Source organism: Erythrolamprus reginae, chromosome 1 (genome assembly GCF_031021105.1).
Source record: "Erythrolamprus reginae isolate rEryReg1 chromosome 1, rEryReg1.hap1, whole genome shotgun sequence".
NCBI lineage: Eukaryota > Metazoa > Chordata > Lepidosauria > Squamata > Dipsadidae > Erythrolamprus > Erythrolamprus reginae.
In genome coordinates this window covers 241,245,937-241,271,466 of record NC_091950.1, presented here as the reverse complement: position 1 = coordinate 241,271,466, position 25,530 = coordinate 241,245,937, and the positions used below count along the sequence as shown (strand labels likewise).

The 25,530-nt window shown below is 35.8% G+C and overlaps 2 protein-coding genes across 8 annotated transcripts; both read right to left on the bottom strand.

Moving 5' to 3' along the window:
- Positions 1 to 1,362: 1,362 nt before the first annotated feature.
- Positions 1,363 to 14,476, bottom strand: MKKS (MKKS centrosomal shuttling protein). Of its 2 annotated transcripts, XM_070732644.1 has the most exons (4): positions 13,492 to 14,476; positions 7,523 to 7,698; positions 4,211 to 4,321; positions 1,363 to 3,060 (listed from the first exon to the last, which is right to left on the bottom strand). In XM_070732644.1, exons 1-4 carry the CDS (start codon positions 14,474 to 14,476, stop codon positions 2,620 to 2,622), a joined length of 1,713 nt encoding a protein of 570 aa, XP_070588745.1. In that variant the 3' UTR covers positions 1,363 to 2,619. The 2 variants fall into 2 exon arrangements, with proteins under 2 accessions (XP_070588745.1, XP_070588746.1); XM_070732645.1 differs by lacking the exon at positions 4,211 to 4,321.
- Positions 14,477 to 14,512: 36 nt separating this feature from the next.
- On the bottom strand, positions 14,513 to 25,490 carry LOC139156706 (uncharacterized). 6 transcript variants are annotated; one of them, XM_070732648.1, is made up of 4 exons: positions 25,404 to 25,473; positions 20,893 to 21,021; positions 19,419 to 19,652; positions 14,513 to 14,855 (listed from the first exon to the last, which is right to left on the bottom strand). In XM_070732648.1, the coding sequence occupies exons 2-3, from the start codon at positions 20,897 to 20,899 to the stop codon at positions 19,447 to 19,449; spliced, it is 213 nt and encodes a 70-aa protein (XP_070588749.1). In that variant the 5' UTR covers positions 20,900 to 21,021; positions 25,404 to 25,473; the 3' UTR covers positions 14,513 to 14,855; positions 19,419 to 19,446. The 6 variants fall into 6 exon arrangements, with proteins under 6 accessions (XP_070588749.1, XP_070588748.1, XP_070588751.1 ...); XM_070732647.1 differs by lacking the exon at positions 25,404 to 25,473 and adding an exon at positions 24,730 to 24,856; XM_070732650.1 differs by lacking the exon at positions 20,893 to 21,021 and having other exon boundaries at positions 25,404 to 25,490.
- Positions 25,491 to 25,530: the final 40 nt, after the last annotated feature.

Genomic DNA, 25,530 nt, shown 5'->3' with positions numbered 1-25,530 from the left:
CTGTAAGGGTATGGCTAGCTAATGAGAGTAAAACAGCTTGAAAATAGATCTATAGTAGTTTCTCTTCCTTTTCATTATCAGCAAAAATATCTTACACATATAGAATATAGTTTGTCGGCTATAAACATTTAAATGCTTTGGATATGGCCCTTGGAGGGGCCGAGAGGTAAAAGGAAGCAGTATGCTCCTTCCCATATTACACACATTTTCAGACTATTCACTTTAAGTTATAATTTTTATTTAATTTCTTCCATGAGAAAGGAAAACAGAAGAAAAAAGTTAGTTGCTTGCCACAAAAATTGTAGGGTCAGAGAACCAGAGAAACAGAAGTGCTAGGAAGATCACCATTTAATTATAGGTTTCATTTGACATCTTACAGTTGCAGCTTTTGTACAAATGGAAAGAAACAAGAAGCAAAAAAATGCTCCATATGACTAATTCAAACTTAGTTGATGGGGAAAACGATTGGAAACAACTTTACTTAATTGGGCTGAAAAATTAGCAACTGAATGGAAGATGTGAGTCTCAGGCGTTGGCTGACCTCAGTGGGGAAATGGGAACGTGCAAAGTAAAATCCTAATCACTTTAATGTTATTTTGGATAAGCAAATGAAAGAAGAGTGGCTTAAAGCTACATTTGATTTTTGAAGTAGCCTTATTGAAGTTTGTTTAAAGGACAGACAAAAATCAGGTCTATGTGCATTTATCAAGTGTGTGCCTTACATATAGCAAAATTAAAAATAAAGACAACTCCCAGATCTAACCTATTCCATACCAAACTGCCAATTTTGTTTTATTAAGCAAGATTGTACTTGGCATGGATTTATTGCTTCCAGATGGCATGGCATGTCTTTTGAACTGATCAAGTGAATATTTATTAGAATATTTTAATATACTGCTTTACAAACAGTATCCACAAAATGCAGACATCAGTAAACTAGTGAAGAATTTAACTGAAATAAACAGGCACTCCTTAAAAGAAGATTCAGCTCAGCTATAGTAATTATATTCCAATGGAGAGCGCAAATTCAGAATAACATGAGCTATCTGGTTAATTATGATTATGTTAAGTAGGATTTTCTGTTTTTCCCAGATTTTGACGTGGTTTCAAAACGTATTTTGATTATAGATGTAGTTGAAATGTGGAAGCTAAGCCATCCGTTGAAAGACATGTTCTTGGGAATGACAATAATGGATCAGATTTCAAGCACTTAGAATGTGGAACTCATTACATCTGATATATCCTCTTGTGTACAGCATATGAAAACCAGTGAGTTCTTTATTTTGATTTTAAACAAAATGATTTTTTTAAGATTATGAAAAGAAAAAGTAGATTAAACACAGAAAATCAAAATCAAAGATCTATCTGAGTTAATATCTTTATTAGACCAATCACGATTACAAAATGATTTTCTGATTTCAAAAATTCAGAAAGAAAAGTACTAAACAAAGTTGGTATAAAAATACAGGCAAGAATTTACAGTTCACTTTTCAAGATCACCTGCAAATTGTGTAACTAAATGAACTGATCAAGTGATCAAGCGTAACTAAATGAGATGTGTGTTGTTGTTGTTGTTTTTTTAAAAAAAATATTTATATAAATTTAGGGAAAAAATGTTTGCTCAAATTCAAAGCAGAGATGCATGCAGAATTTGGTAAAAAAATATTCCATATTCAAATATTAAAATATTCAAGGTGGTAGCTGTGATAGATGACACATATAAAAATGGTGGCACTGATTGCACTATGACTTTTTTTAACCATACCCCAGGATACTCCCAGTTCAAAGATGAAAACAACTGCTCTATATTGTAAGTAGGCAGGACCAATCCTTTCTTATTACCAATTGTATCTGAAACAATTTTGATGTATTAAATGGAAGGCGAACAGGAAGAATTGATGCTTCAGTTATGGTATGATATACACTAGAGGAGGAAATTACAATTATTTATAAGGTTACCTCTTTAGGAACTAAACTTTTCAAATCTAAAAACAACTAACAAAAAAACCAATAGACAGGAACCTTACATTTTTACCTTTTTTCTGTTTTGAAAGTTAAAAGCAGACAACAAAACAATCCATTTCCTATGTTAACATCTCTGCAATGAAACTAATAAAGGTAACAGGAAAGAAATAAGAAACATTTTTCGATAACACCATTTATTATACGGGCTAAAATAATTTCTAGTGGTATCATCTGTACATTAAAATTTTGTTTGGTCACAATCTTTCACTTTTCACAATCTGGACAAATGGCGGGGTCATATATCCTAGCAAAATATGTTCTGAATAACTGTTTTCAGTAGCATATGCTTTTTAAAAATATCAAACATTCTAAGAAACAAAAGTATATATGTTACATCAACAAATGCCAAGTTTGCAATTGATATTTCTAGTCCATAAGTATGTCGCCCTAAGGATACTTGCATATGTGCAAATGCTTCTCTGTAACGCAACAGGAATTTCTTTTTTCTTCCAGTGATAAATTGGTGGGAAATACCAAACATGACCTTGAGAATTCCAATGTTTGTTACAGATTTTTTCTTAAGTTGCAAGGGATGTGGTTGGAAAGAGGCCTAGAATTGCCAGCACAAATACATTGGTCTCTCTGAATGTGCAACTAATTACGGTCTTCAATTATGTGGGATATGTCTAAAATGAGATGGGCTGTCTCGACTGCAACTTGCAAACCGTTCCGCTTTGAGGCAAAACAATCCAGGACAAGATGGTCAGCAGACGTTACAGAGGACTCTTGAACACAATTTTTGGGAAGGAAAGAAACGGAACGACAGTTTAACATCTTCCAGTTGAGGTCTTCCTGCTTGTGGCAAAGGCCACACCCACACCTTTGAACAAAGTCTGACCAATCAGAGTTGGTAGGAATGTTAGGTGGAAGAGACCACGAATGACCCCAATGGGTATCAGTGAGAACGTCACCATTGTCATGCTCCAGAGAGCGAGCAATGGACTCCAGTGAGTGGCAAAAGCAATCAGTTACTAAGTGGAATTCCTCCGAAGAACAACCTAGATCTTCCAAGGTGCCCTCTGTTACACTGCAACTCTGGAACATAGAAGGAGAAAATGAAAGTTGTTGTTACTCATTGACCTACCATGTATTAGCAGGTCATGCATTAATATAAGACTAAATATCAGTATATAAGAGCTGTGGTGGTACAGGGGTGAGAATGCAGTACTGCAGAATAACTCACTGCTCACTCCAGGAGTTTTGAGTCTGAGCCACTCAAGTTTGACTCAGCTTTCCATCCTTTCAAGATGGGTAAAATGAGGAAACCAGATTGTTAGGGGGCAATATTGTTGGTATGTCTCGGTATAGCTAGGCTATGAGACCTTTGACATACACTGAGCAGAGAATTTTAACAGAGTGTGGATGTGTGGTAAAGCCAAAGAAAAAGACACAGACTTAGTTATGCTTCATAAGTAATATTTACATATATACAAAATAGAAACAATCCATAACAAGCACTAAGCCATCCAATATAATAAGCACTAAGCAAATACACTCCCCCCTCAAGGCAAAGCAAAAGCGAATGAGCGTTAAAGCATCATTGAGGGAAGGAGTACTGGCACCCTCTTATGGCGAACCAGCCCAAAATATTTAAAGTGATAGTACAAGAGACTACAATAGCAAGTTTACAATGGCAAACCCTAGCAACCATGTACCTTGTACTAACAAATATGCTGACTCTCTAAACTGCTTAGAGAGGGCTATAAAGCACTGTGAAGTGGTATATAAGTCTAAGTGCTATTGTTATTGCTGTTATAGCTCAATTTATGATTATTTGGGCAGAGATCCATTGTGGTTTGTGACTCCCAGGTAAGTATCAAATACTTTGATGGTAATCCTCAACTTATGAGTGTAATGGAGCCTGCCCTTCGTGGTTGTAAGTCAATGGGAGTTGTAAAGTGAGTCACCCACATGACCAACCCAATTTTATACTTTTTTTGTGTGGTGGTTGTTAAGTAAACCAATGTTTTGTGATGGGCCTGTTTTGTTGAAAGCCAGAAATAAATTCAGATTTTTGACAAAATGTCAAAAACATGTTTACATGACCATGGGATTTAACAAATGGACATAAGTAAGGTGTAAGGATTAAGGTGTTTCATCTCTGCTTATAAACATTTATGCATTGAGAAGCCTTAAGTAATTTAAATACACCCCCCCCCCCGCCGCCCAAATGAAACTCTCAAACCTTGTGCTTTATGTAGGAGGACACATGAGTTTCGGTACAGCCTCCGCCCAGCAAAATCCATGGATCTTTGACTGTTAACTGCAAAACATGTTCTGCAGTTTGACAAGCGAGCTGCAGAGGGAGTTGGGGGGGGGGGGGGGAAGCACCAAATACTTGTATTATAGAAACTGATATTTTCCCTTCCAAGCAGGAAAAAAAAATCTCCAGTTAATTTATCCTCCCTTTCTGCAAAAGAATCCTTGTTTGATTTAATAGGTATACTATTTATCCCATTTTATTTGCTCAGTAACACTACAGATTAACATATTGTTCCAGGTATTTCAATCTGCTTTTATACAGTTTGAAAGTCAACTAATGTAACACTGATACTTAGCAAACCATGAAGGTAATCCTTGCTTAATTATCCCAATTGGGATAAACAACTTAAGTCAAATAAAGTAAAGCAGTTGTTAAGTAAAACCATGACCATGTTTACAGTTTTAGTTCAGCTTTCCTTCGCTGTATAGACCACGAAGGTCTGCATGGAAATACAAGGTTTGTCATAATTTTTTTTTTCATCACCATCATAAATGAACAGTTGCTAAATGTAGAGGTATCTAAACAAGGACTATCTGCGTTCATTTTAATATAACTGTGTTAAAAAGGTACATCGGTTTTTAAAAAGTGCAAATTGCTAGATTTGCAAAGTAGAAGATTAAGCTAAAAATAAAAGCAGAACAGTACTTTCATTGTGCATAACTAACTGGCACAATCAACAGAGAGTTTTGGATTATACATAGGAACAGGAAGCTCTGGGGCAGGGCCCAAGAGAGGTCATAAAACCAAGGGATTCAGAATATTTTGTTTCCTTTTCTCTTCGCCCAACATCTGGAAGCATGTGATCCAACCTTTCTGTTAAGGAGCTCAAGCCATTTGCTCCTGTCCATCATTAAACCTTCTTTCCAAGCATCCTCCATGAATCCAGTGTCCTTTTCCCCACTTGCAACTGAACCCAAAAGGATATTCTTTACAACACAACAAACACCTCACAATAGATTTTATTTTGAAGCTACTACAATACAATCTTGGTAACTGGATGAGGGCCCATATGTAGCACTACGTAACCAAGGAGAAATTTCTTAAACAGCTTTCTATCCTCCTTCTCCCATCCATTTCCCAGAAGCAAAGCTAGGCTGGAACAGACCCAACATTATGTCTCATCCACGCTTAATAGATATGATGATCTGGAACACAGCAAACATCGCCATGGCATAAATTGTTATTTATTTATTTATTTATTTATTTATTTATTTATTTATTTATTTATTTATTTATTGATTGATTGATTGATTGATTGGATTTGTATGCCGCCCCTCTCCGAAGACTGGGGCGGCTAACAACAGTAATAAAACAATGTACAATAATAATCCAATAAATACTAAATTCCATAGCCTACAGCCAAATAATTAGTAGATAAAGCTGTGCATAGTAAGAGATATGCCCTTCTACCATTAGAAATTCTTGCTTTCGATTAAGACTGCAAAAAGGTTTTGTTTTTTCTTCCTTCCTTTCAGCAATTATCTATCTTTCAGGCATGGGAGAGATTTTCTTGACTCTAAGGATTACAGTACTTCACTTTTTTTTCTCACCAGAATTCTACAATATCTTGTCATTACTCTTGCTCAGACAATTGCACTCAGCGTGTGATATGGAAACCCCATTAACTTCCAGCAACTAAACCAATAATCTCTTGATTTAAACAAACCCAAGAGTTAATCTCAATGGAATTTAGCCTATTTGCAGACACTTTGCAAAGCCTCATTTATCTCATCATTTCTCATTTTTCTTTTATCACCTCATCTTTGATAAAAGGAGGTGTTATTTTTTTTTCTTGAGAAGATTTCTGTGCCAACATAGGCATGATGCTAATTTCCTTAAAATAGTCATTAAAAGCGGCAGCTGTAAATCAAGAAACACAATTTAATGCCTCTCAGTCTGATTTCATCAGCTCTCTGACAGAATACTAGAATATTTGCTGAATAACGACAATTACACTCACTGTCCAAAACACTGTCAAATACCGTATCTACTTGTTCAATGCTGTCCAACTATTACATTATTACAGTTTTATTCTACCTTTTTTCCTAAAGAATCTCCCCTAAAGTCACATTTGTGATCTTCTTATTTATATTTTCACAATTTTCACAGGCAGTCCTCCACTTATGACCACAATTGATCTCACAATTCCTGCTGTTGAGACATTTGTTAATGGGTTTTGCTCAATTTTATGACCTTTCTTGCCTCAGTTGTCAAATGAAACACTGTAGTTGATAAGTAAGTACCCCAATTGGTAAGTGAATCTGGCTTTCCCATTGACTTTGCTTGTCAGAGGGTTGCAAAAGGTGATCACATAATCTGAGGTCAAAACAATGGTCATAAATATGAATCACGTGCCAAGCATCTGAATTTTGATCACAAGATCATGGGGATGCTGTGGAAGTTGTTAACTGTGACGACCTTTGCAAATGGTCATAGGTCACTGTAACTTTTAATGTTCACTAAATGAAATGTTGTAAGTCAAGTACTACATTATACGGAAAGGCTGAAAGAGGCCTACACTTGCACCTGCAGCTTTGCTTCACTTAACAAGAAAGAGAGGAAACAATTATATACTGCTCAAAAAAAATAAAAGGAACACTCAAATAACACATCCTAGATCTCAATGAATGAAATATTCTCATTTGACTATTTCATTTGCACAACTATTCCATTTGCACAACAGCATGTCAAATTGACTGTCAATCAGTGTTGCTTCCTAAGTGGACAGTTTGATTTCACAAAAGTTTGATTTACTTGAAGTTATATTCTGTTTTTTAAGGGTTCCCTTTATTCTTTTAAGCAGTGTATTTTTCTCCATACTTTATGTCCATGCCTGTAGATTGTACTTATCTTCCTGGTATATCTCCCTTAAATCATCTTGCCTCTCATTAACAAACTCTCCAGACCTGGTTCACTTTGGTTATTTGTTAGAGAGTGCCTTAAATGTCTTATCTGTAGTACAATTCTTGATTTCCACAAGCGTTTAATCATTCAAGAAAAGGGTGTCAAAATGGCAGCCCACAGACTGGATATCTCACATGCAAGCCACGCCCACCCAAACTCCGCAAAGGGGGGGAAATGTTATGATACATCATGTGACAGCAATGTGATGCCACGAGTTTGACACCCTTGGTGTAAGGTCATTATTGGTTTCATTTGTAGAGAATTAACCAAGAGACTAGCCTTCTAACAACCTTCATCTACTACTTGTTGCAAGATATATAAAGAGATTACCTTTAGTTCATCCCATGCTGTTTCGTTCCTATTACAGAGTAGCAAGCTGCAGACAACTGGCTGATCAGGAATTAGATGCAAAAACCATTTTGAATCAAAACATTGAGTCTGTAAATCCTTCAGATGGCCGTAACAAGCAGGAGACAGGAATTGTAAAGATGGTATTGGCTGTGAACCTAATCAATTAAGGAAAGTAAAGGCATGTATAATCCCATAAACAAAGAAGCCTTTTTTAAATGACTGATGAGAATGGAAAAGTTATTTGGGATAAAAACAGATATTTTCTGAGGCTTCTATGTAATTAAAATGTAGTATGGCAAGAAATAGAGGCAGAGAATTTGGACAAACATTACAATCAGGGCTGCCAAAATTAAATGAATCTAATTTATATTATGGAAGCATAATCTTAGAAAAGAAGAACAGAACTTAATTGTGAGATTTATTGCCCTAAAATGCTTTGGTGAAAGTCAAGGACTTAAATACTGTACAAAAATCAGATCAATTGACAATGGATTATCAACATTATCCATCATATATCTGTCGGAAAATACTGTTCATTAATCATTTTTTCCAGTTAATTGGTGGGGGAGTCATAGAGACCCAGCAGTTTTTCCAATGTATTTGATTTCTAATCTTTCTTTTAAAGGGATGGAGTGGAAATCATTTTAACAGGTCACCTTCCCTTCAAATAATTATGATAGATGATTGGACACACAATAGAAGGTAACCTTACTATTGCATGCTAGCCTCCTCTGCTCAGCCCCAAAATGGGGCCTGTAAACTGGCTGCTTCTGCATAAGACAAATTCTGGTTTCTGGTTGGTCTTTAACATTTTTTGAATCATTACATGTTTTTGAACCCAGAAATTTGCACTAAGTCCACCAAGCATGAGAAAATGGCTCTCATGTTGATTCATTTCCAGCATAAATCTGAAGTATTTTTATATCAGTGGTGCGAAACTCAAGGTCTGGGGGCTGGGGTTCGAGTGCTTAGATCAGGCTCCGGGGCTGCCTTGGAAACAACAAAGGACTGGCCAGCTGTGCCTCTGCCAGGGAAAATGGAGCAGGCCTCTGTAGCTTAGTTTTAGCTGGCAGAGGATTACAAGAGACTGTTGCAGCTGAAAATGGTACACAGGAGCCCATTTCTGCTAGCAGAGAGCTTGGGCTGCCACAGCTGCCACTGACATGATTGATGTTGAGCTGGCAATGCCCCTTGGCCACGCCCCCCAAGGTCAAACACAACCCTGGTGCAGCCCTCAATGAAATTGAGTTTGACACCCCTGCTTTATACCATTTTAGACAATTTTTCTAGAGCCGTATACTAATAATACCACATTCCATAAATATTATTTTAATTATGGATTTAATTTAAACTTCAGTCATTATAGCCACATATTTTTCCCACTGCATATTGTATCCAAAGTTCTTAGTCCACTTTAATGTGCTCTTATCTATTCTCATGTTTCAAATTTCAAAAAAAATGTTTATACATCTTAGCAATTACATATATATGTATAAATTATATAAATTTCAACTTCAAATTATTTTCTGCTGCTCAATTCTAAATGTTTATCAATCTTCTGTCTTGTACATCTGAAGACAATTCAAAAGTAAACCCCTTTGCATCAATTGTTTTCTTGATTTCATTTTATGTTCTCTGTGTTTCTGTTCCAACAACTCTTGATAAGTTAATTTTTTTAAATCAACTATTTTGTTCCTTTAATGTTTCTTGTGCTGAGACCCATAAAAGCATTTTCGAGTACTCTCTGGATTTGTATCAGTTCCAAAATCTCAATATGGCACAGTAATATAATGATTTTTAAGTTCTACATTATCCTTAACTTTATCATACCATACTAGAAATTGAAAGTCTAAGAGAATCTGGAATAACAGAAAAATTGGTCTCACTGTAGAGAATGAAGCAGGAAAGAGAATGTTGCCTGTAACATTCAATGTAAAAAAACACTTCTTACAACCATTTTAAAAACAACTACACACATGGACGTCAATGGATGGATAAAATAGTGAAATCAGGTTGATTATATATTCTGCAAGACAAATGGAAAAGCTAAAACTACAGAAGACATTAAATAATCAAAACTACAAGATATGGCCTCAGATATGTGCTGTAGAATTATGGATCCAACAAAGAACAGATTTAATGGATTAGATTCATAGAATGACTGAAGAACTCTATAGTTTGAAGATGAAACAAACAAACAAACAAACAAAAATATTCGGAAATGCCAGCAAATGAATATAAATTGCTGCTACTGATGCATCCAGACTTAAATAAGAACATTACGTATATGAAAATGTAGGCCTAAAAGATGAAAGAGAAATTCTATGGGAGAAAAAAAGATACCGGCAGTAAGAGAAGGTATCAATATAAAGAGGAACTGACAAATAGTTGCTGAAATTGATGAAAGACCAAAAAATTGTTCATTATTTGAGTTGGACATTATGAAAAGTGAAATTAAATTCTCCTCAGCAAATCTACTTCTTAGAAAAAATGTTTCCAACAGAAGAAGCACAGAAGTTAATGAAATACCATCATAACTGTTTAAAATCTTACATATAGCAATAACATTTAGGCTTATGTATTGTCCCATATTCTTTGGGTGGTTTACAATGTAGAAGCATTATTTGCCTCCTGCAATCTTAGATCTTGTTGCTAAAGGAATAAAAAAGATAGATTTGAAATCTAATGTAAAAAATGGAGCAATATTAAAGAATGCTCAAACTCTCAAACCATTGAATTTCTCCAACAAAGTAGTAAGATTAATATTTTAATTTTTTGCTATGCAGTATTAATACATGAGAATTTTTGACTCTACTGGCTGGAGTAACTGCTTACATCTGATGACTAATGGAAAAGGCAAGATAATTTCAAACAGATACCTCTTTTTTTAATTGACTTTTTACTTTTTGCTTGTAAAAAGCCCTTAAACCTACATCATATTTTCATACTGAAGAAATTGTGGGAAGCAGCAATTTTAATGTAATGTGCAGCAATTTATCAGCTAAGAAGTAAGCCAATGTTATAGATTGTCAACTTTTAACTTACATGAAAAATACATCATAAGAAACACCGAACTAGGGGGGGGGGGAAGAGAAATTAAAGCTCCTGGGAGAAATAGCAACAACCTTTTTAATGATTGTCATGGTCAGAAATGAAAAATATGAACCTTTTTTTTTTTAACAATATGAACCTTTTGTAAGGGAAAAAAATAAAGTACAAAAACCAATTTGCTCCTGGACATCAAAATCAAACAGAGAAAAATTAAGTCGAGGCAATGCCAATCCTGTGCAAATAGTAGTAGAGAAGTTCAAAGAAGCCTATCTTTTTAGATTCAAATGGTGAATACAGTTATGAAAAAAAAAATGACATATCTTATATGAGAAAAAAACCCTATGATAGGTCTAGACAAAGTATCTCATGTTTTTTGGACATGGACAAGCCACCATGATTTTCCAGATGCAAATATGACTGTGAGATTTGAATCATCAAAGAGGCTGAAACACAAGTGATTTTCATTAATATTTCATTAGTACATTATATGGAGCCAATTTTGATTCTGCCTTAGCTGCATTCAATGTTGTAGCTGAAGTATGTCAAAAAGGCTCCATCTAAGTTGCAGTAGAAAATAGTAATTAGATAGATTGGTTTCTGAATGCAATTCCAAATGTTGGCTATGACCTATAAAGCCCTACATGGCATCGGACCAGATTACTTGAGGAACTGTCTCCTGTCACAGGAGTCCCAACGACTGGTTAGGTCCCAGAGTTGGCCTTCTCCAGGTCCTGTCAACTAGACAAAGTCACTTGGTGGAAGCCCGGGCCCTCTGGAATCAGCACCCCCCCAGAAATCCATACTGCCCCCCACCCTCCCCGCCTTTCGCAACAGTCTAAAGCAAGGGTCCCCAAACTTTTTACACAGGGGGCCAGTTCACTGTCCCTCGGACTGTTGGAGGGCCGGACTATAAAAAAAACCTATGAACAAATCCGTATGCACACTGCACATACCTTATTTTAAAGTAAAAAACAAAATGTGAACGTACTATTTAGAGGGGGGGAAAGAAGTCTGAAATTCATATATGTTTATGTTTTGTTTTTAATTTTCTTTTGTTAACATCTGATTGGCTATACAAGGTTTTCTTGGCTTATAGAAAAATGTATAAAGAAAGAAGGAAGCACTTTGGTATAATGATCAATAAGTTAGAAATATAATTGGTGTACTTTTTTGAGGAGGGAATTTAATTAAAAGAAAATGAATGTAACTGGATGACAAAATTAGAAAAAAAACTTTCGCAACTTTTTTGATGATTGATATTAGTTGCTAAAAAAATCCCGCATTTTAGTCATGGAAAATTAGATGTGCTCCTGCCATTAGACTCTAGCCCCCTGGCTGACGAAATGCAATGTATCTTCGTTGTGTGAATGGGAATGATTGATTTTTAATACTATGGGATTTTTAGATAATTAGTTAAATTAATTGGTTGGATGTTTACATTGTTTTTATACATGTTGTAAGCCGCTCCAAGTCCTCAGAGAGGGGCGGCATATAAATCCAATAAATAAATAAACAAACCAACAAATAACGCTTCAAATGATTAATTCTTAATATTGCTGAATGCAATTACATTTTGCGGAAATGTGTGATTGTGATTCAAGTTCCAGGATCTATCTAGACTGACTTGAATAGTGTTTACGTTAAAAACAAAAATCTGTTAAAAACAAAAACCTGATGTCCTTTAAATCCTGGATATTTTTTCACAGAGATGTTTCAATTGAATTATTCAATGAAGCTTTATATCAATTATTTTAATACAAATAATATGTCAGGAACGTTTCAATAGCATTGCCTATAATAAGGAAACAAAACGGATTTTAGTTTGATGTACTGTGTGAACCCGACCACTCTGATTTGTGAAATGTAGCCAATGATCTGTTCCCATTAACATAAGGTATGACACTTTTTAGGGAACTTCACATGGATTAGTTTAAATAGAAGACTGAGTGATAAGATATCTGGCTTAAATAGGGTTTATCATTGCGGAATGGAAATCAGGGTGGGTTCTACTAATTTTGTAATCTTTAATGGAGCTGTAATTTAAAAAAAACCTGAGGTAAACAACAGTCGTTGAAATATTTGGTGTCTACCCGTTATGTGAGATCTGGTGAAAAAAGCATGTTCATGGGTCCTGTCTAAGAGTGCGCCATCTGGTGGGATCCGGGAACAAAGCCTTTTCTGCTGAGATTTGCCTTCCGGAACCTCATCTCACCCAAGTGGTTTTCCCTTGAAACCCTGGCTTTTCCCATTGTCTGAAAACAAGAGTATGGCCCAAGACCATTCTTTAGTCTTACTTGTGTTAACTTAGTGTTCCTACCTGGTTGCTAAGTTACTTTATGTTAACTCTGTTGTTTTAAAGTTGATTGTTCTTTATTGTTTTTAATTGTTAGCCTCCCAGAGTTATGCACATAAAAACATAAAAACATAGAAGACGGCAGAAAAAGACCTCATGATCCATCTAGTCTGCCCTTATACTATTTTTTGTATTTTATCTTAGGATGGATCTATGTTTATCCCAGGCATGTTTAAATTCAGTTACTGTGGATTTACCAACCACGTCTGCTGGAAGTTGAAACCACTTGGGTGAGATGAGGTTCCGGAAGGCAAGTCTCGGCAGAAAAGGCTTTGTTCCCGGGTCCCACCAGATGGTGCACTCTTTTAGACAGGACCCATGAACATGAGATGGGAAACCAAATACATTAACTAAGTAAACAAATATATGGTACCATATTAGAGATGGGTTAAACACCTGACTATTGCTCAATTAACAGTCTAGCACTTGAAACTTGGACAGCTACAGAACTGATAAAGAAAAGATTTCGGCTAATGGCTTGCCACATCCTATTTTCTCGTGGATTGTATTCTGAAGTGACCATGTCCAAAAGCTTATTCATTACCTGTCATTTTCTTCAGGGGCTCCATCATTCTTATTCCAACTCTCTCGACAGCAACAATATTGTTCTCCTTTAAATACTGCTTCAAGGTTGGGTGGATGACCTTCTGGCATATGACAAGACCGACACCATCAGTTATTACTGCCTTGCCTACACTGAGTAACTGATCCAACACTTCGGCTTCTAGAGAAATTCCATGATGGATAACCATGGCTCCTTCTCCGGCATGAGACAAATCTCCTGACATAGACATGCCAAACAGAGCCACTTTGATCTGGCCTGAAGCAGTTCTTTTGAAAGGTGGAGTCAGATGCATTTCTGGCATTTCAATTAAAAGTCCAGGATAGACAGTAGAATCCATAACTCTCTTATTTTTTACAGGTATGTAATGGCATTTTCCTAGTGTGGCACTAGAATCCACGTTTTGGGGGATTGTAAACAGAAAGGCTCTTAACACCAATATGCTGATATGGTCGGCCTCCTTCCTGCTAAGCATGCAAGCATGTTTGCTCAATATAACACTGCGCACCAGGCTAAGGAGAAGCATAGAACTGCTGAAATCCACCGGTATTCGGCAACTGCAGGCTTCAGATGAAAGGTAGTCAATGCACAGGCTCAAAATATGTTTGCTAATTTTAATGAAAGTGTATGGAGCCATATTCAGGCTTTCGTATTTTTCTAGCAAGCTGCAGCAGAAAATTGCTGTAAACAAGCCACTGTCCCCGTAAAGGGCAAGGTGATTTTGCACAGAGGCAACCAGAAGCTTTAAGACGGGGAGAGTGACAGAAAGGCTACTCAGCAAAACAGAAGATTGTGACGAAATACGAACATATCCTCCCATGCCATTGTGAAACTGTTTGAGCCTACCTGTGGGGCCATAGCAGGACCTCACTATCCTATTAAATGTGGAGACAGCTTGCCTAATCACCTCCTTAGTTAAAGGCCCAGTGGTGCAGAGGGAAGGTTTTTTAACATCAGCCAGAGACATCTTTCCCGAGAAAATTCCAGTCAAGCTTCAGAAGTGTTCTGTTTCCATAAAACAGCTTTTAATTATCATTATACATAGGCATGTGAGACCTTGGGTTTTCTTTGCAGGCAAAGATACAACACGGGGATTTAACAGCACTTATTCGATGTTAAACAATGTGATCAATGTGATGATTGCCGAAGTTGCTTCCTTCAACCAGACCGTTTGAGTTCATTTCCATGCTCCATTTTTGAAGAAAGCTTTGCTGCTTTTGGTAGATGGTAAATACCAACATGGGCATCGATGAATAAAAATCCATGCGTGGACAGCCAATTCTTACTATTCCAACTGCCTTACATCTTTTCTTGATGGAGACTTATAATAAATAAGAGAGCTATGCCTATAAGAAAGAAGGGAAGAAAAGAGATGTCATAATACTATAATCACAGAAAAATACATTTATCAAGACAACTTATTTCAGTGAAAACTCTTGGCAAAACAATCTCTGAAAATATAATCACAGAATGAATATTTTGCATGGTAGAAAAAATTCTGATAATTTGCCAACTCAGATTACTCACCATAATCTTTTACATAAGCATAATGCTGAAAAAATAACATTAACAGTAGGCAGTTATGGATTTTTGCCAATAAAACACTCAATCTTTGATTTACACAGATTTATTTTTTCTCTCTTTAGAGGTATACAGATGAAAGTGATATTTTTACATGTTTTCTCAACATATATCTTAGCAATCCTCTGAAGCTGTTTAGTGATATTTAAAATATTTTCATATATATGCCATTGATTAATTTAACCTTTATTGGACAAGGTTCTGTGTCAATTGCAAGAAAGTCCAGATTTTATTGTATTAAAGAACAGCATGTATACATACTGTAAATACATAATAAAATGGGCACAGCCACATCCTAGATACATGATCTTGGGTATCCAACTGAATGATACAATATCTGGGAATATGAGATGTCCTTTTTAAGAGTGCAAGAGTCTAATTTTGGTGGTTTTGAAAGAAGGCCTCAACTTTTGCAATCAGAATGAAATAAATAGTGCAACCTGAATGGGCCAACCCGGCACAGCCATCTCGCCAAGGACAATTCACCATGGTCAACTTGCAGCAGGACAAGTCATGGAAGGATAATTTCACATGGGAAAACACAATGTTATCTGCTACTGTTTTTTGACATTATTTCCATTGACAAAAATGGAAATAATGTAGACAAAACACTGGCAGATAACATTTACTATGTTGAATTAACCCACATGGATTATCCCACAGTGTTGCGCATGGCAAGTTGTCCCATGATGAGTTGGCTTTTGCAAGATGGCTGCAACAAGTTATCCTAGCCTGAGGGTAAGGAAAGTTGGCTCTTCTATGACTTGTGGACTTCAAGTCCCAGAATTCCTGAGCCAATCATGCTAGCTGAGGAATTCTGGGAGTTGAAGTCCAGAAGTCACAGAAGAGCCAATTTTGCTTACCCCTGTCCTAGACCAAAGCACAACTATCTGCCTCTATCTGTTATAGCATAAAGCTTGAGCATCAATTTATATCTGGAAGTCATTAAACATAGGCAACTAAAGGATACCCAAACTGATTGGGGCATGTTGCCATTCTGGTACTAACATGCAATTGAACTTTCATTTTTGGAATACAGCAAAAGAATATTGACTTTGGAAAGTTAATGGGGTAGGTGGACTTGAAAGAATATTTCCTATGGGGTATTTAAAATTTAATAAAAGAATACATGAAGATTCTAAAATTAACCACAAGAAACCACCTCCTGTGAGAATGTATTACTGATTGGAAAAGAAACAGATGTTAAGAAGGGGCTTTGAAGGTTGACTAGAGCCAACTAGAGAGAATCAAGGATTATAATTAAAGGAGAAGAGACCTATTAATACGACAGAGCAATATGTTTTGTTATATAAAAAAATAAGTTTGTTTGGGAGTACCGTACTTTACAATTACTTACAAGATTGTCTAATATTGTAACAGTGGAATATAGAAGAACAACAAATTTAATTGAATAAAACAGGTAGAGACTGATTTGAATGTGTAGTTTTAAAAAATGCCAGATTAGAAAAGTGATACGGAAAAAGATGCTGTGGGTTTGAAAATGAATTTATAATGGCAGACTATGTGACATGAAAAAAGATGCCACAATGAATTTACAAATGAACAGCTGATATTTTAATAATTAAGGGGAGATATAAACAATAAATCAGAACAGTGACTCAGAAAGTCAACTTATCTTGGATTTATAAAAGGGATGTGTTAAACTAATACAACTGTTCCTGACTGTAAAGAAGAGAGAAAATGATAAGAAATTAGCTGGTGGGACATTATTTGACAGGATTAAAGGTCAAGAAAAATAAACAGAAGGAATTCACACTGGATTTATTTGATGAGAGTTAATATATATGTTGTGGTTTCTGACAGCTATTAATGGAATTTATTTTTGACCAGGATTGAACAACCAGGCTTTAAAGATAAGTTTATAAATGAGATATTTCTTTTGCTTTACAGTATAGAAAGTATCAAATTGTAATACAACATGAATTGATTGCATTAAAATATAATACTCTATGTGATATTAAGTTGAAATATATTATTACAACAAATATAATGTCATTACTTTTGGGAGACTTTTGTTGATTAGGACCAAATTATGATTTTTTTAATAATTTGATCATTGATTAGGGCTGAGGTATGGAAAGAAGAGATTTTTATTTTACTGAAGTGTTACAGAAGGTGTTAATGAAATAGTACTTTTCTGGAAGGAGAGTCTCTGTTTATACACCCTTTTCCTTATTTTTTTTAACCTATGAACTCCTTTCCTTTTTATAATTTTGTTAATTTGATCAGCCTTTTATATTAAAAGATAAGATTTTTTTCTAAAAAAAGCTCGCAGACATAGGCAGGTTACATGATTTTTCATAAGGGTACAGGTACAAATTTTGCTTTAATGAGTTCAGATTGTGTGCTGTTATTAATTATGCTCAAAGGCTGCATTTGTAATAGCTCTGCCAAGGTAACAGATGAACTGCAGCTGTTCAGCATCACATGAATATTGACTAATATTTTGGTTCTGCTACATGTACAAAAAGTGCAAACTGATGAAAAATGAAATGGCTAATGATGATAGGAATGATGAGAAAAAACTAGTAGTAATAGTGCAGACTTAGTAAATATTTTGACAGTGTTGAGCATTTGGGAAAAAACTGTTCCTGTACTACTACTTCTACTAGTTATAACTATTATAAAGAGATCATGGAAAAGAAAATACAATCAGATTTTTAAGGAACTCAAGATACTCATTTCTGCTTTAATGAGACTAAAATATTTTTGCAGGATATCAAACTATAGCATTTTCACAGAGAAAAAGAGAGACAATCAATATTGGGTTTATTAGTTCCTATAGGATTCTTGCCTAATCCTGTAATCAGCGGTGGGCTATGAGCCGAAATGCTAAATTGCACTCGCTGCCGTGGCTTGTAAATTCTTGTGGGACCAAGAATTTGCTGTTGTACCTGTGGAGGAAGCAAAATGGTGCATGGAACCGCAGGTGCACCCGTGTTTCGTTGAGGGTTTTTTGCTTCCGCGCATGCTGAAACATGGACGCACCTGCGGCTCCGTGCGCCATTTTGCTTCCTCCATAGGTGCAGCACTAAAATTGCGCTGGTCCCGCAGGAACTTACGAGCCACTGTGGCAAGTGCAAATTAGCGTTCTGGCTCATAGCCCACCGCTGCCTGTAATGCAGTGGTTCCCAAACTTGGCAACTTTAAGACTTTTGGACTTCAACTCCCAGAATTCTGCAGCCAACTATGCTATGCTGGCTAGATAATTCTGGGAGTTGAAGTCCACAAGTCTTAAAAGTTGCCAAGTTTGGGAACCACTGCTGTAATGGATTGTGGCCAGAGCACCAAATTATAATATATTATCTTACATATTTGTCCATTTGGAATATTTAAAATCCCATTGTTTTTTCCCCAAAATCTTTTCCCCAAAATTCTATATTGCATTGTAGTTTTTTTTCCTCCAAAGAACAGGATGAAATTCAGACAAAATGCTTGAGGCCAATTAATGAGTTGGTGGCAGAAGCAACATCTCCAGATGAGAAAGTCCCTGTGTCTGCTAAGTTTTACGAATCCTCATTTTTCAAGAAAAAATTCTATGCCACGCCAGCAAAGCAGATCCTTGGCTGTCTGTTTGCCAGTTCATTTCCTGGTTTTAGGATTTACTCACAGAAGTTGTGATGTTGACATTTGTGCCTATGTTAGGAAAGCTTCCTTACGGTTTGACATCTATTGTGTACCGTTACTATGCCACCTACAGGGAGACTCCAGACTACAATTCTGCAAGAGGTATCAATTCCATAACAGGTACAGCAAATTAAAGAGATTAGCTGTTCATCAACATTTCCTGTGGTTGGCTTAATGGTTATACAGGTAATCCCTGATTTACAATGATTTGTTTAGCAACCACTCAAAGTTACTATGGTGCTGAAAAAATTGATGTATGGCCGTTTTTCACACTGGTGATAGTTGCAGCATCTCTATGGTCATGTGATCAAAATTCAGATGTTTGGCTCATATTTATGACTATTGCAGTATTCTCGGGTTATGAGATCACCTTTAGCAACTTCCTCACAAACAAAGTGAATGGGGGAGCCAGAATCACTCAATAAGGAGAAGGGTGGCATACAAATTTAATAAATAAATAAATAAGTAAATAAATAAATAATAATAATAATAACAACAACAACTGTGTTACTAACTTAACTGCAGTGATTCACTTAACAACGGTGGCAAGAAAGGTTGTAAAATGGGGCAAACTTTACTTAACAAATGCCTCACTTAGCAACAGAAATGTTGGGCTCAATTGTGGCCACGAGTCAAGGACTACCTGTATTTTTGTTGCCTTTTAATGATTCTCTACTTACCTCCTAATCATTCTGTAGCAGTTTACAATTATTTCCCTTCATTTTCTTTGTCCTGCTGCAGCACATAGCCCACAATGTCAGAGTCGTCATAATAGACCTCTTTTTTGGGTTGAAAAAGGGGACTGGACTTGACTTTATACCATCCCCAATGTATCAGCACCATGCCAGTTCCTGAAACAATTAAAACTCGGTAGTTCTTCCAAAGGTCTTTAAGGCCCATGTGCTGGTCACTATCTATGGAAAGAAATTGGGATATTTGAGCATGTTCTACTAAACAAGTTACCGTAATCAAATCATCTCACTCAGATGATCACCACTAACATGTCCTACTATATAACAACTTCACATTTAATTGATGTTACTAATGGTATTTTTTCTCTCTCAGAAATAAGTGCCATAAATATTGGGAAGACTTGCTTTTAAAGATGTTCATGCAATATATGATTTATGCTGCAACAGTGCATTTAAAATCTGGTCTCTTGTGATAAATAATGAGAATCATACTTGGCTCCAGACATTTGACTAGAACTTTCCACCACTCCTTGAATCCGATCTATTTTCTTTTGCAAACCCAAAAAATATTACAAAACTGCCTACTCCAACCTAATGCCTACCAAATGTGCTGGGCTGCAATACACACAATACTCTTGAAAACATAATGTAGAATGCTGGCTTATCAGGAAGTGCAGTCTTGGATCCTTCTCCCTGTGAACTTTTGGATGAAGTTCTTTGGAAATTGATTAGGTTTATTTGATTATTACAAACTTTATCATATTGAATATTTGTTTATTTAATATAGTATTTTTAATTAAATAAGGATGGGAAAGCTTACAGCTATTTGTAGACCCATTAAATAAGTCGAGGAAAATCATCAGGGTTTTTTTTTTATTATTTTCTCTTCAACATCCAGACAGGTTGGATTCTTTATATTTAATGTTAGATTTATTTGAACTTTGGGTTATTCTTTTTGTTTTTGTGTTAGTGTTTAATTTTTCTGTTTTTTGTTTTGTATTTTACTTTTGTTTTTAAAACAAAATAATTACTTTGAGAAATTGGATAATTTGGTCATAATGGATATTCAGGAATATGTATATTTTAAAATGTTAAGACTCACAAATTTCTCTGTCTAAATGGACACAAGGATTCCACTAGTATCCTATATCCCTAGTATCCTATATCCACATAAATATGTGGCAAAGTAGAGTTGTGTAGCAATCTTGATTTAAAGGACAAAATGTGATTGGTGATGTGCAGATGTCCACAAAGCACCTACTGGGAACATCTTAAAGCAGCTGTTCCCCTGCACCTCATGGGTTTATTATTTATTATTTATTACTTAGATTTGTATGCCGCCCCTCTCCGAAGACTCGGGGCGGCTCACAACATGTAGAAACAAATCATGGGTAATCAGACAAGTTTAAAATGTTTAAATATTAAAAACCCCATATGCTAACAGACACACACACAGACATACCATGCATAAATTAAACGTGCCCAGGGGGAGATGTTTCAGTTCCCCCATGCCTGACGGCAAAGGTGGGTTTTAAGGAGTTTACGGAAGGCAGGAAGAGCAGGTTGTCCCGACAGCCCTCAATAAGTGGCACTATATGGGAGAAAGACATATCTTGGGTAAAAGTTTCCAGCAGGTGTTACATATGCATACTTTGCATTAGTCTTCGGAGAGGGGCGGCATACAAATCTAATAAATAAATTAAATAAATAAATATTGACTCAGAATGGCTGCCCTGCCTGGCTGCAGAAAATTCTCCTAATATGGTTTCAAAAATAAGCTTTAAGATATTTCAGAATTAGATCGGTGCTGACTTTCATCTGCTGGATCTAAAATTGACATGACATTTGCCAGAACTGGACTATTACCTTTCCTAATCTAGTCAGAAAATATTTTCTTTGTTAAAGTCATAGAAAACTGTATTAAAAAAATTCAACAAGGAAGAAAGGAGGGAAAATACATAACTTGGTCAATACATGTTTAAGAGACAGAATAACAAAGTTGGATGGGGCCCTGGAGGTCCTCTAGTCCAGCCCCCTATACAAGTGGATAACCCTAAACCATTTCATACTAATGGTGGTCCAATCTCTTCTTTAAAACCTCTAGTGTTGGAGCACTCATAACGTCTGGAGACAAGATGTTCCACCGACTAATTTTCTCATTCAGAAAATTTCTTTTTAGTTCTAGGTTGCTTCAGCAGATCACCATATTACTCCCACCTTATTTAAAATGTCCATGTTAATTTTTAAAAAATAAATTGTATTAAGCTGCAATTCTATCTGACAATCAATCCTATTAAATTTAATGAGCTTTTAAGTTAATCTATATCGGACTGCACTTCAAAGATTTTTTTTTTTAAAAAACCTCTTGATTTAAAATAGAATCTGCTTTTTATATAAAACATGCATATACTAATGAGTCATCTATTACAATTAAGACACTTTTTGCTGAAGAAATAAGAGAAGAGCCTAATTTCTAAAATGCAAACATCATAAAAATTAGCATGCATATTTAAAGTACAATCTATATATAGTTAAAACATTTACATCCAGCTGACTTTAAAGAGAAAATAATGCATAATTATATGTATATAATTTGTTATAGCAAAATAATTAGTGTATGTCTTCCTGCTCAGGAATTGTATATAAATATGTAAACAGATTTAATTCAATTATTTAAATCAGCATACATATTATTTGGGAGGAAAGAATGGTTTATTAGCATATACATAGAAGATGAAGCTTGTCTTTTTAGGTGTGGATTTTGGCTAACCAAATTTTGCAAAACAAGTCAAAAATTCACAGATTTTCCCCTTCATCCACACATAGAAACATAGAAGACTGACGGCAGAAAAAGACCTCATGGTCCATCTAGTCTGCCCTTATACTATTTCATGTACTGTATTTTATCTTACAATGGATATATGTTTATCCCAGGCATGTTTAAATTCGGTTACTGTGGATTTACCAACCACGTCTGCTGGAAGTTTGTTCCAAGGATCTACTACTCTTTCAGTAAAATAATATTTTCTCATGTTGCCTTTGATCTTTCCCCCAACTAACTTCAGATTGTGTCCCCTTGTTCTTGTGTTCACTTTCCTGTTAAAAACACTTCCCTCCTGAACCCTATTTAACCCTTTAACATATTTAAATGTTTCACACCTCTCCCCCATGATCAATTCCAAGTTAGGCTAACACTCAGTTCTTCTACCAGGAGATTCTTTGAATAAAAGGAAGAAGCACGTCCATGTACAGAACATCAAGTCTGCATCTAATGCATTGCATTTTGGGCAATAAGGAATATTTTATTCTATTGTGTGAGATGGGTTGTGCAATAAAGCAGAGGATGTTCAAAATAATATAGCATGCAAAGAGGATAAATTGCATGTTTTTACTATTGCTTCTAACCCAACAAATACCAACTGCCTGTAAAAGTCAGATTCTGCATGTGGATTTATTGACTGTATTATGTAAAGTGATTCCATTTTTCAGATGGAAAGACATCCTATTTCCTTAAAATAAGTCATTTAAAAAAAACCCACTTAATTTCTTGTGATATAAATGGCTTTCTCTAAAACAAACAGCAAATGCCACTCTGAAGAAATATCAAAATGTTTCAAGTTGTGTGCATGTATACTTAAATGTATGCCCAAAACCTCATCCCCAGTTATTTAAATATTTATTGCTAGCAACTGCAAATAACAAGTGACAATTATGAATATGAGAAGTCAGGCAAGACAATATTCTCACTTGCTGTGACCTCTGGATATTAGATCTGTAATTATTTTATCATGTGAAATATTCAAATTATACCAATAAGAAATAAATTATCTTGTAGCTAATTTCAGTATTTGGTCACCATCGTAATTTCTCTTTAGTTGGCAATTAGATGACGCATTAGGCATTTTGCATGGGAATAAAGAATGGTACAGTCTTCAGCAGACTGCTTCTCTTATTTGAAAGGATGCTCCATTTAGTTTCAGAAACTCAATCAGGCAAAATTTTAAATCAATTTTAAACTAAATAGCCACCTTCCACATAAATAATAGACACCCTGTTGCAATTAATTACACATGGAGAGCCATAAGAACAATGTGAGGGTAGAACTCATCTCTCCTACTATCTCCAAAATACTATCTCCAAAACCCACCCATCCCTGTGTTAATATTAGTCTTAGGACTGGATGAGATATTAACTCTTATCTGGGATGTATCATTTCAGATTCAGTTCAAACCAGGCTATCTGAAAAACTATTGCATCTATACAACTGTCCCTGAAGCTGAGCTGTGTAAGACAGAATGAGACTTTGGCATATTATTGGGTCATTGGGAGATTTTATAATGCTCAAGCATTTATAAATGCTCAAGCATTTATCTTATAAAGATAAATCTTTTATAAAGATTTTGCTCAAGCTTCATTTGGTTACGGGAAATACTGTACATTGTGATTTCACCCGAGGTTTTATCTGTGATTCAACAATATATTGTTTTTATAGTTCATAGTAAAATCTCTTCTGAATCAAGTTTTAATCTTGGCGACTACAAGTCCCCGTTGATTTCTCAGTTGCCATTGCCTTCTCATTTTTCCCCCCATACTGATCTATACCGGTAGTTTTAGTTAGTATATCTCAAGATAGACAGACAGGCAGACAGACAGACGATGATAGATAGATAGATAGATAGATAGATAGATAGATAGATAGATAGATAGATAGATAGATAGAGATTCGATACGATAGAAGGATAGATGGACGGATTGAGAGACAGACAGACAGACAAATAGATATAGATTCGATAGGATTGGTTGGTTAGATGGATGGATGGATGGATGGATGGATGGATGGATGGATATAGATTCGATAGGATAGATAGACGGACGGACAGACAGACATAGATTAGATAGGATGGATGGATGGATGGATGAATGAATGGATAGATAGGTAGATAGATAGATAGATAGATAGATAGATAGATAGATAGATAGATAGATAGACAGACAGATAGATAGATATTAGCATAGTTAGTATATCTCGATGGTCTCCATTCAAATATTAAGCAGACCTAATCCTATTCAGCTTTTTGAGCTCAGCCTTGGTTAGTTAGTTAGTTAGTGTCATTTGAATGGAATTGTACACTGTAAAATATGCTGTAATAAATTGTGAATCCTTGAAAAATGCTCTAATTAGCACCTCAATTTCCCTTTTGCTACAAGCAGCAGATGCTTCTACTCCCCCCCTCCCCTAATTAGATTTAAAAAAATAATTGCCACCGTTCTTTCTCATAAATGCATTCCGACCCAATACCTCTCTTTTACGTTGCAGTACAGGAAAGCAAAACACTCTAGCTTCCTTGCGCCCTTCAAGCTTCCACTCTTTAGGCTTTCCGGAAATGGAAATGAAAGGAAGGCCGAAACTACAAATTCCAAGATACACCGCAAGGTTTAAAGAACAACACTACTTGATAAATCGATGTCCCGATGCATCCTGGTAATTGTAGTTCATGCGAAGCGGAAATGCCCCCCAAAATGCGGAGCGGCGTCTCGGTTACAATATTACCGTACAAATTGACCGGAAAGATCATACTGGGGAAATGATTCGTTTTGAATTGAAGTGTGAATTTCAGTTTCAAACATTCCTTAATTTTGTTATAATCACATATGTCTCTTATTAGTATTTCCCCGTACCATAGAATAGTACTGGAATAGATTTGTGGTTCATTAAAACAGTGTTTCCCAACCTCGGCAACTTGAAGATATCTGGACTTCAACTCCCAGAATTCCCCAGCCAGCCCCAGAATTCTGGGAGTTGAAGTCCAAATATCTTCAAGTTGCCAAGGTTGGGAAACACTGCTTTAAAAGATTAGATCTTAAAAGAACTGGATTCACATTCACGGTAAACCATCAAGCTCATACATTCTAATACAAGTTCAAATGGGACATAAAGTCCAAGTTAAACAATGTGGGTTACAGCAAGGGTACCAGTCTCTCATCCAAACGGATCGATCACGGACAGGTGTGACCGCGCTCACTTTCCCCTCTGAGATCGACAGCGCCAAGTAAATGCTGGGAAGCTAGAGAGTACCTTATAAAAGCTATTGGTTGTTGC